This window comes from Pterocles gutturalis, unplaced genomic scaffold (assembly GCF_000699245.1).
Source record: "Pterocles gutturalis isolate BGI_N339 unplaced genomic scaffold, ASM69924v1 scaffold5598, whole genome shotgun sequence".
NCBI classification, from domain to species: domain Eukaryota; kingdom Metazoa; phylum Chordata; class Aves; order Pterocliformes; family Pteroclidae; genus Pterocles; species Pterocles gutturalis.
The window spans coordinates 21,931-37,660 of NW_010120261.1; the positions used below are offsets into that span (position 1 = coordinate 21,931).

General features: G+C 39.0%; 1 protein-coding gene across 1 annotated transcript in view; it reads right to left on the bottom strand.

Annotated features, from left to right (window-relative positions):
• Positions 1 to 12,875, bottom strand: part of CRCP (CGRP receptor component) — a gene marked incomplete at its 5' end in the record, with an annotated part of 27,669 nt that extends 14,794 nt beyond the window's left edge. Inside the window, 3 exons of the mRNA XM_010076825.1 lie at positions 7,111 to 7,205; positions 10,070 to 10,168; positions 12,839 to 12,875. Of these exons, the coding sequence (XP_010075127.1) occupies positions 7,111 to 7,205; positions 10,070 to 10,168; positions 12,839 to 12,875 (231 nt within the window). The remainder of the gene's footprint in view (positions 1 to 7,110; positions 7,206 to 10,069; positions 10,169 to 12,838) is intronic.
• Positions 12,876 to 15,730: the final 2,855 nt, after the last annotated feature.

Genomic DNA, 15,730 nt, shown 5'->3' on the forward strand with positions numbered 1-15,730 from the left:
TTCCCCTCCTCCCAAAGCCCTACTTACAAAGATCGACTTTTACGTTCACTGTTTAATGAATCCATACTTTACACAAGCCTCTCACTGCGCTGGATGCTCACACGCCACTTCTGAGATCAGAGCTCTCGCTTCCCTTCTGCAGCACGACGTGTCCCAATCCAGTCCTACAGCTCCACCACATCTCCAGGCAAAACACAGCATTTGACATTTACAAAAGAACACATCAATTGTCTCCTATTCTTGTTTTTCAAAGTAATATCTTTGAAATGTGCTGCTGACAAAACTTCAGGGCCAAATAAACAGGATCCAACAGCTAAAGCCGTACCACGTCCACGATAAAGAATGCAAACTGTATTCATCCAGAGCCAGTCTAAAACAGGTGGAGCTCCATCATGTTTATCACAGCAAGATTACTGGCAGAGCAGGTAACAACAGAAATCAATTAAAACCAATTATACATCATGACTAAATCAATTAAAGTGTTAATGTTTCCTGAAGACAAGAAATACAGGACACAACAAAAACAGTCACCTCGCCAAGACTTTTTCCTTCTATTTCCGTATATTCACATCACTATAACTCATTAGGGAACACACAGAAGTTTCACAGTTGGGACAAACGGATCTCAAAAGCATTATTTGAGCAAAGATGGTATCATTCAGAGTATGTGCAGTTTTAAAATGTGTACAGAAGAATGAGCGATAATTTGCAAGTAAGTCATTAAAACACGTTATCTGAACAATTTCATGCCTGTTTTTGATCTGCAAAGCTCCCTACTGGAAAAATGACTCAGAACATCAAAAAGGAATTAGTAGCAGGGTGCAAAAAACCAAAAGCTACATAAAAGGCGGTGCTTGTGTAGTGCTACAGGGCTTTAGAAATTATGAACACTAAGTAACACTAAAAAATAATAATCTTTGGACATGTTAACATTATAAAATTGTTATATAAGCATTGCACTTCTTTTATTTACATAGAGATTTAATCCAAAGACACAGAGAAATGACCAATTATTCAGTAACTGTCATCTGAAAATTGGTACCTGGCCAGTTATTTGCTGATCGACCTAAAACATTATTCTGACAATGAAGATGTAAGTTATTTTATTTTGGCAAAATATTGCAAGATGGCAAAGGGATAATTGGCTGTAATTGAAGACATCTGGACAAATATGCTGATTGTACTGTGGGTACACTGGATATCGGTACAGGTAGATGTACTCCTCCTGCGACAGAGAACAGCAACACTTTACCTCTTCTCTTCTGTTCAGTAAATATCCAGATGCTAGGATTATTTCAGAAATACCTGCTTATTAGGGAGGCCGATGTTAGCAGCATTTCCTGCCATCTGTACAGAATGCAGACATGCACTCCAAGTACGTGATCCGAGATCAGCTCAGCACACCCTTTTGATGTTCTGGTCCCAGCTCTTCCCCCTGCATGCAATTTCCTACCTTCCTACTCGTAACAAATGGAGCAACCAGAAGGGTACTACTCCTGGCATCCCTTTGAAGCGAACACTGACAAAATATCTCTGAAGTTCAATACTGCAACAGAAAGCTGGATTCCTCAGCCGCCCGTGAGCAGCGCATCCCTGCGTGCAGGATGAGTTGGAGCTCGGTACCCACTGCACTGACTTTATCTAACACTGATGCCACGAACCAACTGTTCAGAGTCACTGTGTACCAGGGATTTCTTGTTAGCATGTACACAAATGAGAACCCAAATGCCCAGAATTCCCTAAGAAATAAGCTTTAAGGAAGGCAAACGCTGCAAGCCTGAACACGCATCAGCATCAGTGCTGGCTGCACTATTCTGCATGGACACAGACATGATAAGCCTCAATTTAGTTCATGCTCCGTTACACCTAAAAAGATACAAGGAACTTTTTCCAACTTGGATGAATCCATCTTTACACTTCCTACAGCAGTTTTACACTAACAATCATTAAATAAAAAGGACAACCGTCCCGTTCATTTAAACAGTAAGTAAAGAATATTTTCAGCTTAAAATCTGGGCTGTCAGGAGTTTAGTAACACTGTTTGGAACATGAAAGCTTCTCGTTCAAGAGAAGAATACATCCTGAAGATGAGTGATGCCTAAAAGCCATTTTCTCACATAAAAGCAAGATTCCACTAATCAGAGTTAATCGTCCGTTACGCAGACTCTTACAGAACCTGCCTGGGGAGAAATCCCCAAACAGCAATTACTGCTGTGAGGCTGAGCCGTGCCTCCTCGCTTCCACGCCACATCCAGCAGTAGCTGAGACTTAGCTAGAGCCAAGATCAGCATTTCCAGCTGAGGGCAAAATGATGTGGAGTGGGCTTTGGGACATTTAAAGCTCGTCGGCAGGAGACAAAAACGTGTGCAGTTATGGGAGAAGAAAACAGGTCTGAGGTCTGCATTTGAGGGGAGAGCGTATTGGGGAGGTGACGATTACACTGCATTCACAGTGGAAAAAAAAAAATAAATGTTCTCATAGAAGACAAAAATCACCGTCTTTTCAAGATCCCAGTGCATATTTGGGTTGACAAAATGGACAGCACAGTGCTACAGTGCATAATAAATTCACAGATTCTAAAAAATAATCAAAACAGATACATACTGTTGTGCAAGCTAAGACAAAATGTATCGTCTTCTGTCAGCAGCAAGCCAAATATTTGCAGCATTTATATTTTAACCAAACCCTTGTACTGAATGGCTTCGCATTGCCCATTTTTTAGCTAATGAACTCCTAGACGGTATGTAAATATATATGCATGTACATTTTTTTCTATAGGCATGGGTAAGAAGAGAACAGTATTAGCACCAAGATACAGCACACAGAGCTAAAAAAACCCCTAAACCATCTGTGACCATGCAGAGGCAAAAATCTATATATATCTCCAGGAATGTATGTTTCTTAGTTGCTAGGAAAACCATGAAGGAGCAGCAGCATACATAACTGTGGATTTTATTACTAGCTGAAAATACTTAAAGAGTCAAATCCCACGGTCTGGAATCAACCACATCAACTGATGCAAAATGTTGCCTGAACCAGGATCACAGGGTCTGGTGTATGGATGCGCCGTTCTGCGCGTGGTCTGTGCAAAGAGCCCAGGCTGTGCTCTCCACAGGGGTTACCGCTGTACTTCCAGCCGGCAGGTTTATGCAGGATGGAATCTGAGGGCTGCCAAGGGTATCTCATGTAGGAACACTGCTACAGATCAAAGGGCTCATTTCAAATCCGTTCAGGGGGGAAACACACTGAGTCTTTTTAAAGACTGTTAAATGATGCTATTGTTAAACTAGCACCATCCTGACTCTGGCGTTGAATATCCACTTTGAAAGCTCTGGAGGAGACAAAAATTACACAGTAAATCATTCAGCCTTTAATATTCTAGAGGTTTATATTTGTTGTAGTTTTTGGCAGCAATGAGGGAAAATACTTTCTAAAGGTACTACTGATTTTCAGCTCAATACCTTCTTGAAAGTGTTGATTTAAAGACAAAAAGGACAATGTTTCTAACAAATTTTTAAAATTATAATAATATGCAATGATCGGAAACTTGATTATTCCAAAATTAGATCAAAGATAGGCTATCAGTAACAGCAAGAAGTACAAGTACAGCCAATTTTCATTTAATTGCAATTACAGAGTGCAAGCTGAATAAATGTTCTTTTCATGCAATGCCATTCGCACTACCTTACCAAATATGAAGCCGTTCCAGGGACTAAAACTGGAAAATTAGCTGCTAGTGGCACACTGTATTTCCAAGCACAACACGGCTCACTGTACTGTAGCGTTAGCCAAAGCTTGAGGCCTCAACAAGGTAATAATAAAATTCACTGTGATGGCAATTCAAAGCTTTTCATTTAAAAAAAGTCAGTTCTTCAATTTCAATTTTACCAAAATAACTGATGACAAAGAAAAAATTGTACTTTATCATATTTTACTGCCTGTATCAGTGAAATATATGTTTAGATGTCCTTCAATTTGCTCCATTTAGCAAGGCAGCTGTCTGAAATTACTCTGAAAGGTTTAAGCTGTTTTTACATGCTAGCATTTATTTTTAAAATTTGCCTTTTAGGAATTTATTTTTTTCTGCCTGTAACCCTATGCTGGCCAGGAAGAGAAGACTTGAGCTGATTTTACAGGAACTGCACAATTTCCCAGCACAATGCTATCAGCTCTGTAATTGGAGCCAGGTTTCAGGACATCGCATGCAGCCTGATGAGCAATACATTCTGCAGGGTTAGTACTGCAAGTTTGCAGAAGGAGGGCAGGAAAAAATGAGAATTAGCTTGATTAAAAGCTCCATTCTTTAAATGAATGTACCTCAGTTCTTGGTGCTTCTCTGGACGGTGTCTGGTCTTTCTTCACCACCCTGGAATTCTCCCATGCACGAGCACAGCCTAGCGCTCGTGTGCTGCAGTAACATGCTGAGCGGGGACAGTCTGCTCCTCACACTACCTCCCTCCATCAGGTTTTTAGGTGCAGCTGCACATCCTTCTTATATTCAAAGCCCTAAGTCCTTCTATTAAAAAAGCAGTTGCTGAGCCTAATTAACAGCACAAACACACCACTTAATGATTCCCCCTTGAACCCCTCCACGGCAGGGCGGTTGGAACTTGATGATCTTTAAGGTCCCTTCCAACCCAGACCATTCTATGATTCTGTGATTGATTAGAGGCAGAGTCATAAGAAGGAATTTAAACAGCAGAGGAAGCAGGATGATGGAGGGGTTCCGACCAGGCACGCCTTTTAACCAGATTCTCTATTCCTCTTGCAACAAGAAAACAGAAAGCACTGCTGTGCCCCCACTGAGGACAGACACCAGCTAACACACACCTTGTATCAAATCAGCTACCTTCAGAAACCACTGCCAGCAGAGACAGCATATGACCAGCTATGAGATTAAGGGAGAGAGCACATCTTTGAATGCCTTACCTAGAAATGAAGTGGCAAAGACAAACGCTGGAGTTCATGACTCTTTGTGAGAGGAAAGGTCTGGAAAGCAAATATTGCAGGTTCTTCCCTCTCAAAGGGGAAAAAAGCTCTCTACCAGATAACTGGAACAAAATATCTAGTGAAGTTTTTTTTACACAAACACCACCTCCATCCCACAGAATGGAAATTATTAAAGCCTTTAGTTTTTTCATTTATTTAACAACAGAGCAGTGTTGAAAGAATCTTGGTTATGAACCAAAGGGTAGTTCAAAATCTCCTTGGAGGCACTGCTTTTTTAAATGGTATAACATAAAGCCTATTATATAGTAATTGCACACCATATGCCTTCTGTGTTTTGGTGTTAAGGGGCTGCCAGATGGGCTCTGATACTTCCAGCTTGAAGTGTCTGAATGGAAAAGATTAGAAGAAAGAAAAAGTGCCAGGATCACACTAAACAATTCTGTTTCTTATTTTGTAAAGTATGGGGCAAATGCAGAGCTGGCGAGTTCTCTACCAGATGACAAAGATATTAACAAAGTGAAAGTTGTACAGGATGCTCAAAAAATGAAGGTATGACAGTTCAGTCTGAGTTCTGATAAGCCACCAATTTAACCTAAACCAGTGGCTGGCTCTTCACTCTCATCCTTCTGCCATTGTGCAGAAGGAAATGACTTGGGAATAATTCTCTTGCTTACCTTACAGACTGATTCAGAGAAAAAGGATAGAGGGGATGATATTAAAGGCAACTCCTAGCATCCATAAAAGACAAAATAGTCAAAAAGCTCATTTAAAGCTTGTAACTATTTCAACCTTTGCAGGAGCGCTATATTCAAGTTCACAGAACAAGCAGGCTTGGAAGGCAAATATTTGGGTACACCTTCTACAAAACAGCTAGGCACTGAGGGATTTTGTAGCTAGAATTTTCAGCATTATGACCCAACATTGTTTAGTGCTTCAGTCTTGGGAGACCCCACACCAGGGAGCAAATGCAGTTAAGGTATCTAACGTGACAAAAGAGCTCCCCTCCCTTGTTCTAAGAGTTAACCTTGAGAGCCTGGTCAAATTCTACCAGGAAAAAGTTCAGAAATGAGCTTTAAAACAACCAAAAAACCAAAACCCTTTGACTTTTAATGGGACTCATACATAACTCATTCAGTTACTTCTGAAAAATCCTATTCTGCCTTTTTAACTCCCCCTGGCTTCTTGCTGCGATACAGCATTCTCCTGGTGCCATCCTAAACCTCTGCCCTGTAGAGACCGAACAAGCTTATGTCACATTAAACCGAGGGACTGTTTCACAGCACCAGAAATGAGGGATGCTCACTATCTACTCAAGAAATAGCTTCTTGCCAAGTTTAAGATACTCTCTTTAATTTCCACACTATCAGCTCTTTACAGTAAACAGAATATTTTCTCCACACTTGAATGTCAGAAAATGATTAGGATACCTTGCCCACTACCTAAACGAGTATCCTGCTATATAAAATGAGCTATGGGAGGACAAAACTGACATACTGACCTGGCAACTTTAGCTGGACAAAAGAAAGCACTACAAGCAACGTTACAATACTCATGACAAAGCTTCCAAGTACTAACAGCCCTGTGTCCCCAACCACAGTAACACTGTGACCAGAGCTGCTGACGTACTGGATGGGAGCACAACTGTTTGCAGAGAGGGGGCACTGAAAGTCAATAAAATAGCTGACAGTCTGCTTTCCACTCAACTTACCATCCTTTGGACAGGGTGAAAACTTGCCCTGTAGCACTGCACTCTCCAGATGGTCTCACTTTACATTTATTTTTGTGACACAATCAAATTATTATTTTTTACAATTCTCTTACTGTGTTCAAAACCCATTTACAGCTTACAACTTCCTCCTCAGGAAATATTTTAGGAACTCGACTTTGTGCTTGCACCATGTGAAACCATGCTAAAAACCAAAATACTGATAAGAATCTTTTTGAGAAACACACTGGCAAGCACAGGCCTACTTAAGGAAATACTCATCTACGGAGGCATTCATGAGTGAAGGAAAAAATGTTTGCATGAGTATTTAAGTGCAGAAAATACTTAAAATATGTTAATCAAAACCAGACAGATCATCATACCGGGATATGGGGATCTGTTTTTCAACATTTCCATGAGTTTATACTTTTATTCAAAGGCACATTTCTACTTACTTGGTCAGCTTATGGGCTTTCATGGCTACAAGGAAATCTCTCACAATCTCAGGACTCTGGTATTTACAGGGTGTTTTTGAGATGTACTTCAGTGTCTGCAAGGGATAGGAAGAAAGTATACATTATTTCATAGTTACTATTCGCTCTACCAGTTGTGGGGGAAACAAGCCAACCTTGAAAAGTCTCCTCAGCACGACTCAGAAAAATCGGAAAAGTCGATTCAGGTTTTGGGATTTGGCTTTTTACTTTTTTTTCTTTTTTTTTTTTTTAAACAGCGGGAAGTGCTGTCATAGATGACAGATCACTCACATTTTTCTGTCTTCAATAAGATTACACATTTATTTCTTTAGAAAACCAGCAAACATTTACAGATCCCAAGCTAGCTTTAAAAGGTACCAAGATACTCGGGTTCGGGGTTTTCTGTGATGGTTCTTTTTTGTTGCTTTTGTGCGTGTGTGTTTTTGTTTTTTAAAAGTAGTAACGCATCAGAAAAGCTGAATACTATTAATCCTTAAAACCATGCTACCTCTTCTGCCAAGTTATCATGTGCCAGGGATACTCTCCCTGCCAACCCATAAATACTCACTAAGCTCTCCAATCTATGGCTGTCTTCATCCTTTACGCGTATTTGGCAATGCTTTCTCCAAGTGCATAGGAGCAGGTTAGGTGGGTTGTCAGGAAACTCTGCGAGAATACTGTGGTATTAGAAATGTTTATCTGACTTGAGAGAGTTTATCTTTGCTTCATTCTTTACATGCAACACCTACCAACCTCAGCTAACTTTTGCAGCAGGTGTGACATCTGCCTGCTTTATTTAAAACAACACGATAATACATACTGTAATTAGACCCGAGTCAAAAAAAATAAAAAGTCAATAAAAGAAGTCCACACAAATTCTAGTTCACAGCTGTCTTTTCACTGGAAGTAGCTTAGAATCTTCCCGAACGTTGCCTGGATTAGACCCCAAAATGGAAGAGTTGGAAATAATGAGGAACAACAGAAAAGTCAAGGAAATCCTTGCATTGTCTGCATCGTGTGCATCAGCAACTGAAGGATTTCAGAGAGTACTGTCAATGCTGGTTTTGAATTAAGGAGGAAGATCTTCATCTGCTGATACTGCACAGCTACACATAAAGCTTAAATGTCTCAATACAACCGATTCCTCACGCACCAACTGGGCTGCAAATACAAAGCAACACGTGGTAGGATACCACACACACAGATTAGCTATAATAATAATAAAACATGCAATTCTATGTTACTTTTTGAGTTTCCTTCTATGCATGTAATTGTTCTCAGAAAACCTTTAAAGTGAATATTTATATTTGAAAAGTCAGAAGCCAAAAAAGCTGAATCAGTATTCACAGAGCAGAAAACAACAGAGCCTGGGGAAAAAATGATCTACAAGATCATTATGGCAAAGGTATTTCCAGCGTATTTCCATTAAAATCTGGTATCATTTAAAAATACTAAGTAAAGGAAAACAGTCTTCAACGACACAGGATAATTCATCCTACTTAACAGAGAGTTGATGAAATACAAACCACTGGTATTTTTAATAACTAGTTTCACTGGACTACTGAGAAATACATTTAAAGCACATTAAGGTGTTCGATAACCCTCCTTTCTGTCAGCCCTTTTCAGATAAAATGAAGTTGTTATTAATGAATAATGACTGAAATGAAATCATCATATTGTCACGTAATAAAATTATTTAATAGGACTAACTTATTTCCTAGTTTAGTCTTTTCTTGGCAATTTCAAATCAATCAAAATGACAGACATACAGCAAAACATAGCTCCAGTTTAGCAAGGCTGATCTGGTTATTTCAGTAGCAATGGATACACAGAGCTCACGAAGACGTACTCAGCATGAACAAAGATAATCTTGTAAGATCAAATTCCAGTTTTCCCTTGGTCAAATATAGAGAAAATACACCTAGGGTTTACGCCAGCTTCACTCCATGCACAAACCCGAGCATCCTATAGGTATTTAATATGCAGCAATAGAACATAGCAATTAAAGCTTTCAGGTGCATTCTGACCAAATATACTCACAGGATCTTTCTCGGCTGTTCCAAAGACGTGCAGGAAGAGATTGCTCATCTCCATGAAGATTCAAATTAGATTTTTTTCTAAGCCCCTATTTTGTTGAATATGAGGCTTATGAACTATAGCTCTTTTCAAACAAAGCCAGAACTAAAACAAAAACAAAGCCTAGGCCAAATCTTCATACACATGAGTAGTTTCTCTGCTCAATGGGATTACTCATGCAAGCAAGGCAAACTGCTTTCAAAGAGCTGCCAACTGCGGTGCTACTCAAGCAAATCTCTGACAGGGACACAATAGGTCATACTTCAATTCTGTTATAAAGTTGCTAATTTGAGATATTTTAAATGTTAATATTTGTATTCTATTATTTTAAAAGATCTTCCTAGCAATAAGATTGAATGTTTGTTACCAATCTGGCACTCAGCTGATGTTGCAATCTGTACATGTGATTTTGTTATTCAGGTTGTCCATGTCTTGCTCTTTTGACCAAAAAAAAAAAAAAATTGGTGGGAAATTGTTAGTTTAATTCTGTTAATAAGGAAATACCTTGTGCCTCAGTGGGATCATCAACTCAACAGCTGATAGCAAGTTCTGCCCTGGGTCTTAAAAGGACAGACTATTCGGAATCAAAAAACCCCCACAACACTGAACAGTTAAAATACAAAGGGGGAGCGTGGGGTGTATATTATTTTTGTGACAGATTTTAATACAAGCAGCTGCATGCCTCTGCCTTGACAGTGCAGTTAGCCTACAACCTGAATAAACTGACCACAGAAACCTGGCAAAAAAAAATTTTACTGTTTTTTAATAGGGGAAATTTGATACAAAATTATTAATATACAGAGCTAAGGATGTGAATTACTCCAGCTTGGGCTAATTTGCCAAGGGATTTCGCTGTGCTACTCACCTCATACATGATTGTGTTCAGATTCTGCTGACCAGAGCTCTGCTTGCTTTTTCCACTCTCTTTGCGCTGCTGCTTAAGATCAGTAAGTAACTGGAACACCTGGGGAAAAAAAAATAAACTGTTTTAGAAGATTTGAGAGTATTTTACCTCAAAATGTTACAGTAGGAAAACATAAACGAACAACAAAAAATTGTATCAACCAACAAAAACCCAGGGCTTCTTTGGTGAACGCACCAGCAATTAAAATTAAAAATATTCTGGCACCAGAATGATGAACAGGCATGTAAATTGTTTTTTTAAAAATTGTGACAACTTTAAACAGATTTTCAACACTTGTTAAATGTTATCCCAGAGCCCCAAAGGAGAGGCTGCCAGGATGGATCTATCCTATGTGTTTATTTTACCTCACGTCCTGAGCAGAGTCGGGTCATACACTGCTGTATGGGCACACAGCTCCCATTGCGATGTGAGTGATGCTTGAAGCAAAACGCCACACGAGTTTACGGCCCTAGTGGATTTGTTACGATAGATGGACACATAATACTAAAATGGATATATATCGTGTCTCACAGAGATGCAATTTTACACTATCTGCAAAAAAAAGTAAACTCTACAACAGTCACGCTGCCAGGAACCAACTAAATAAAGGCTTGACCTATAGATGCTCCTGCGATTAGTGATCCTATTGTAAATTCCAGTGGCGTTATTCATAACAGTAAATGTTACACTGACCGGTGTGGTGTTATGGTTCGTTAAGCCACAAAGATTAAATTACCTCCCTATTTCATCACAACAATGTAATGCAAGCAGCCATTCTTGAAAAGAATGTAATAAAGTTGTCTTCACATTTACGGTGTGAATATCAATGCAGGAGTGAGATTCAGACGGTATTTCTGAAGGCAAGGAAAACATTTTTAGCTTTGCAGCTGTGCTTCATCCAACCTGTTGCTACACCGCAACATCCTTATTCATCATCGCTAGAAGTGCAGCAAAGTGGTGAGACAGCATCACAGTTACTCTTTTATTCCCATATTAAACCACAGTAGGTTGAAATTTCTTCAGATGTTTTGCTTCAGGCTTTATGGTATATCCAGAGACAACACTCTCAGCAAAGTAACACACCACTTTTTACTGTTTCTCCCCTAATATTTAACTAGCTTCATTCAAGATCCAGATTCAATGGCGTTATAAACTCACAAGTCCATAGAGACAAGAATACAAACATTTCTAAACCATGAGAAATAAGAACATCACCGGCTCGAATCCTGTAATTATTATAGTGCATCTTCTATGAAAAAGCAACACCTGACAATCCTGACTTGAAAGCCAAAACTCAAACTATGAGCTTTTATCGAATAAATATTTGAAGAAAATGTAGACAGAGAGAACAAAACACAACGTGACAACTCCAAACTCACAGAAGAAATGTAGGCACGGAATGTACATGTCAGTGCTGAATAGTCCTTCACACACCGCTTTCTGTGCAAAATATTACCTCGATAAAGAGAATGTTAGCTATGCCAGTCAAACTGCAACTGAAAAGAGGAGCAAATAGAAAGAGATCGGTAGCTGGAGGGGAATCAGTACTTTGAAGAGCAGTGAAAAGCCATGCCCCAAAAGCCCATAGCTGCAGACACCACAAATCCCTTCCGGCAAAGAACCGAAAAGCTGCGTGTGTGACAACTGTGCTGCGAAAGGGAAGGGAGAAATCACTCTCATCGGTAACTTCACTGAACCTCAGCAGGCAGCAATACCTGGATTCCAACCATATCCCAGAAAATGAAGAAGGAAGCAGAGATGATTTTGCAATAAATAATCTTTACTGCAATAGCACATGTTCTTAACAAACAGAAACCTAACACCAGTTTGGCTGGTACTGTATCATCTATTTCTTAGGCGAGTTCTTTCCAAGCACCTCGTAAAAGCCCTTCTAACAGTCACCTGATGGTTGCTCTGCCGCAGGCAGACAGATGCAGCTCAAGATAAAATATTTTATTTCAGAATAGGAGGAAAGCGCTGTGCAACTTTTAAGCTTCAGCAATAAAAAGCACTTGAGGTATTAAAACCATTCCAAAAATTATAAACAAAGCACTGAAATCTTGCCATTACCTGGCTGAAGTTAAACCAGCAATACTAAACTTCTTCCTACCTTACTAAACACACCTTTACTTAGGAGAGAGAAAAATGATCCAGAACTTATCCACACTGGAAAATAAAATTTTTTTTTAATTTGTATGCCAGCATTCATTGTTTGTTAAGACAGGGCACCACAGCTTCCCCTTGACACCAGACCAAGGTCCATCACTGGCTTCTGGGAGTGCTGATCCTGAGGAACACATCTCAGACCAGCAAAACGTCTCACCCTCCCTATAACCTCACCTGCTTTGGAAAAACCTCAACAACAAACCACCATACACGGGAAAACCCAACACACTAACCACAGGGCAACAGCGTAAACCCAACAAAGCTGAAGTTAAAGTCACTGACATTCTAAAGACCTGCTCCTCATCTATTTTAAAAACATATTTATATCTGGTTTTATAGTATATATAATACAGAACCCATTACTAGTGAAAACTATCAATTTTCTAGAAAACTAGACTTTCATTAAAAAGCTTTTTTCATAATAACAAATTGAATGGAGTGGGTGGAAATCACACACGGGTCTTGCTGATTGGCACTGGCAATTTTCAGCTTCCAAAGCAGTATACAAGTGACTGCTTACAGCTTTAAACTGCTGGATTAAAATCAGGATGAAGATAAACTTACCTCAAAGTTACTCAGCAGTGCGGCATTTGCGTCTTTTCTAAAAGAAAAAATGGCAATGATTAATTTATGTTCCAAATGAAACTGTCTAAATTTTTTCTTTGCTGAGTGATGCAGATTCTACAAGAACAACAGACACTATTTTTCTAAAGTTGGTTTCTTAAAAAAAAATCCTCAGGAAATCTATTTTTGGCAATTCTACAATTACCAAGCTGTTGCCACCTCTGGAAAGCATTTTCCCATATTGTAGAAGAATTATTACATAAATATACAGTATATTTTGCACAATTTGCCCCATAAATCATAACACACTTACATGACATAATCTTTTTACTCAGCTACACTATTTTATTCACTCACCCAACTTCATGAACTAAAACCAAATTCCCTTGCTTCGTCCTTACTAAACAAGGCCTCCAGTTTTACCTGAATACAGGCTGACAGGAAAAATTGCTAAGATTACACACACTATTTACTTATTAGTCAAGAGCACAGAAAAAGGAAATACAATGACTATTTTTGTACAATGTGCGTATGTGTGTGCATATATAGAGACATGGAACTATATCCACACATACTGCCCTGAGCAAAAAAAACCTTACTGCATTTCCACTTTATTTATTCTTTGAAGCTTTCTGTGGTTACTCCTCTATCAGCAGGGCAAGGCTGAGAGCTTCCCATTTCCCACCAGCCAAACACTTCTCCACTAATTCTGTCCCAATTAAGCACAAATTGAATCAAGCGCATATTTAGATTAATCGCGCCTCCATTATTATCTGACATTGTAATTTTATATTTTTAAATTAAAAAAGAAGACAAAAACGTGATGCAGAACATCCCGTCCTCCCTGAACAACACGTTCTGCTGAGCAGACAGTAGCCACAACAACAGAAAGTTTCCATACAAAAGGAAAAAAAGGCCTTTCTCAGGTCTGTGCAGCAGCTTATTAAAAAAAAAAAAAAAAAAAAAGAAAAAAAAGGTACAATGTATTGTTAAGCACCATCAACTGTTTGAATAGAACTGTCACGTTCATCGCTTTCAAATGAGTTAAATGCGTCCACAAACTTCCACAGGTTCTATCATTGTTTTTAAATGAAAAAGACCTTCTAAAATACGCTGAGATGAACTTCAACTTCCATTTCGCTGACTCGAGTGAAACTTCAGCAAGTGAGCTCACACACGCATTAGGTTTTCATTCATGTTTTACAAACCATATAGCTTTTGTTGTTAGGTAAATGCAATCCTTCAGAATGTTTGCATTCAGGCTATCGCTACAGAAATCCCTATGGATCAAAGACATTCTTTGTTAGAAATAATAATGTTACAGAAGAATTCTATAGGGAATTATTCTGTTAAACAAGTGAAAGGGTCATATAGAGTAAATACTATGCAAACGAGTCTGCAAAATCTATCTGAAGTCGAATTATTTAAGACAATTGCTTCTCTTTTAGTTCTAAAACACTTTGTCACTTGGAAAAACACATATTTATCTTCTAATAATGTATAGTAAATTATTCAATCTCAAATCTTCATCAATTTTTGTTGTGTTGAAATACCAGAACCATAAACTGACAAACAAGACCACTTTCAAAAACTTCTGCAGAACTTATAAAGTAGAAATACAATTTTCTTCTGTCCCAACTCTCATAAATCAACTGTCAATTTTACATTCAGGAATAAGAAATCATAAAGGAATTTTGTTGTATATTTTTAAATAGTCAACTAAACAGTGTGGTTAATTTTTACAAGATTATGACTTAAACGAAAAGGAAAGAAATCTCATGTTAACACCAAATGTGTAAAGACTTTTTAGAGTCTTTGAGCAGGTAATATTTGTCCAAATTTTATTCCAAAACAAAATATTATTGAGAAGGTCTTCTACATATAATATTGAAAAATATATTGGTAAATGGCATCACATCACTGACACTTCATGTTTTTAAATCTACTGCTTAAAGTATGTTGTATATTTAAACCAAAATGTTTTCTGGAGGGTTCTTTTCTCTAGTAACAGACACTTCTGACATGGTAAGAACTTAGGAAAGGTTTTCCTAGTTGCAGAGCTTGCTTCCCTCTATGAAGATCATCAGGCAGGAAGCAAAAGATTAGGAAGACTGAATTCCACCAGCAACTCAAGTGTAAAATGGGCTGAACTGTTCCCCTCCAATGCAAGGGACATTCACCCACAGCTCAGGACTTCAGCTTCCAGGTCTTCCACCTCTGATGCATCTTCCTTTTGGTAGTAAAAGAGGTAGCATCAGTAAAGTAAGGCTCCTCAAGGTGGTAAAGAACAAGTAGATGTATAAGCAGCATCAGACCTACTAGTAGTGGTATGAAAAGCATCTTTCTCGACAGGGCAAATCCTATCTTTCCTCGCCTGCAACAGCAGCTTTCAGCCTGTGTACGTGTATGCGTTTCACAGCATTCTTCAGGGCAGAACAGCAAGAACAGGTCATTTCCCTGCAGGCTGCTCCTCGTGTTAACGCTAGCATGATACAAACCCATATTTCAATGTTTCTTATTTATGCATAGAAGATTTAATGACAATAAAGCAACACCAACAGCTCAGCTGACTTGGGTGGATGCCGACACACGTCCCACGGGATCTCCGTGCCCCCATTCCTTACAAACCAGCGCCGTGCACGTGTGTACAACCACCCAACGGAACGGGCTCCACAGAACTCACAAGAATGAATTTCTAAGCTTCAAAACAGGTCAAATCCTATCATTTTGTGTCCAGGTGACGCTAACAAGACAGAAACGCTCAGAGTGCTGTCAGCGTAGGAAGGAAACAAAACCTGCTGCCTGGGATGGCAAAATTGTGACTCGTCTCTTCAGTTTGTAATCACTGGTGTGCGCAGGTTAGGTTTTCTCCTTCCCTGGCATATTCACCTC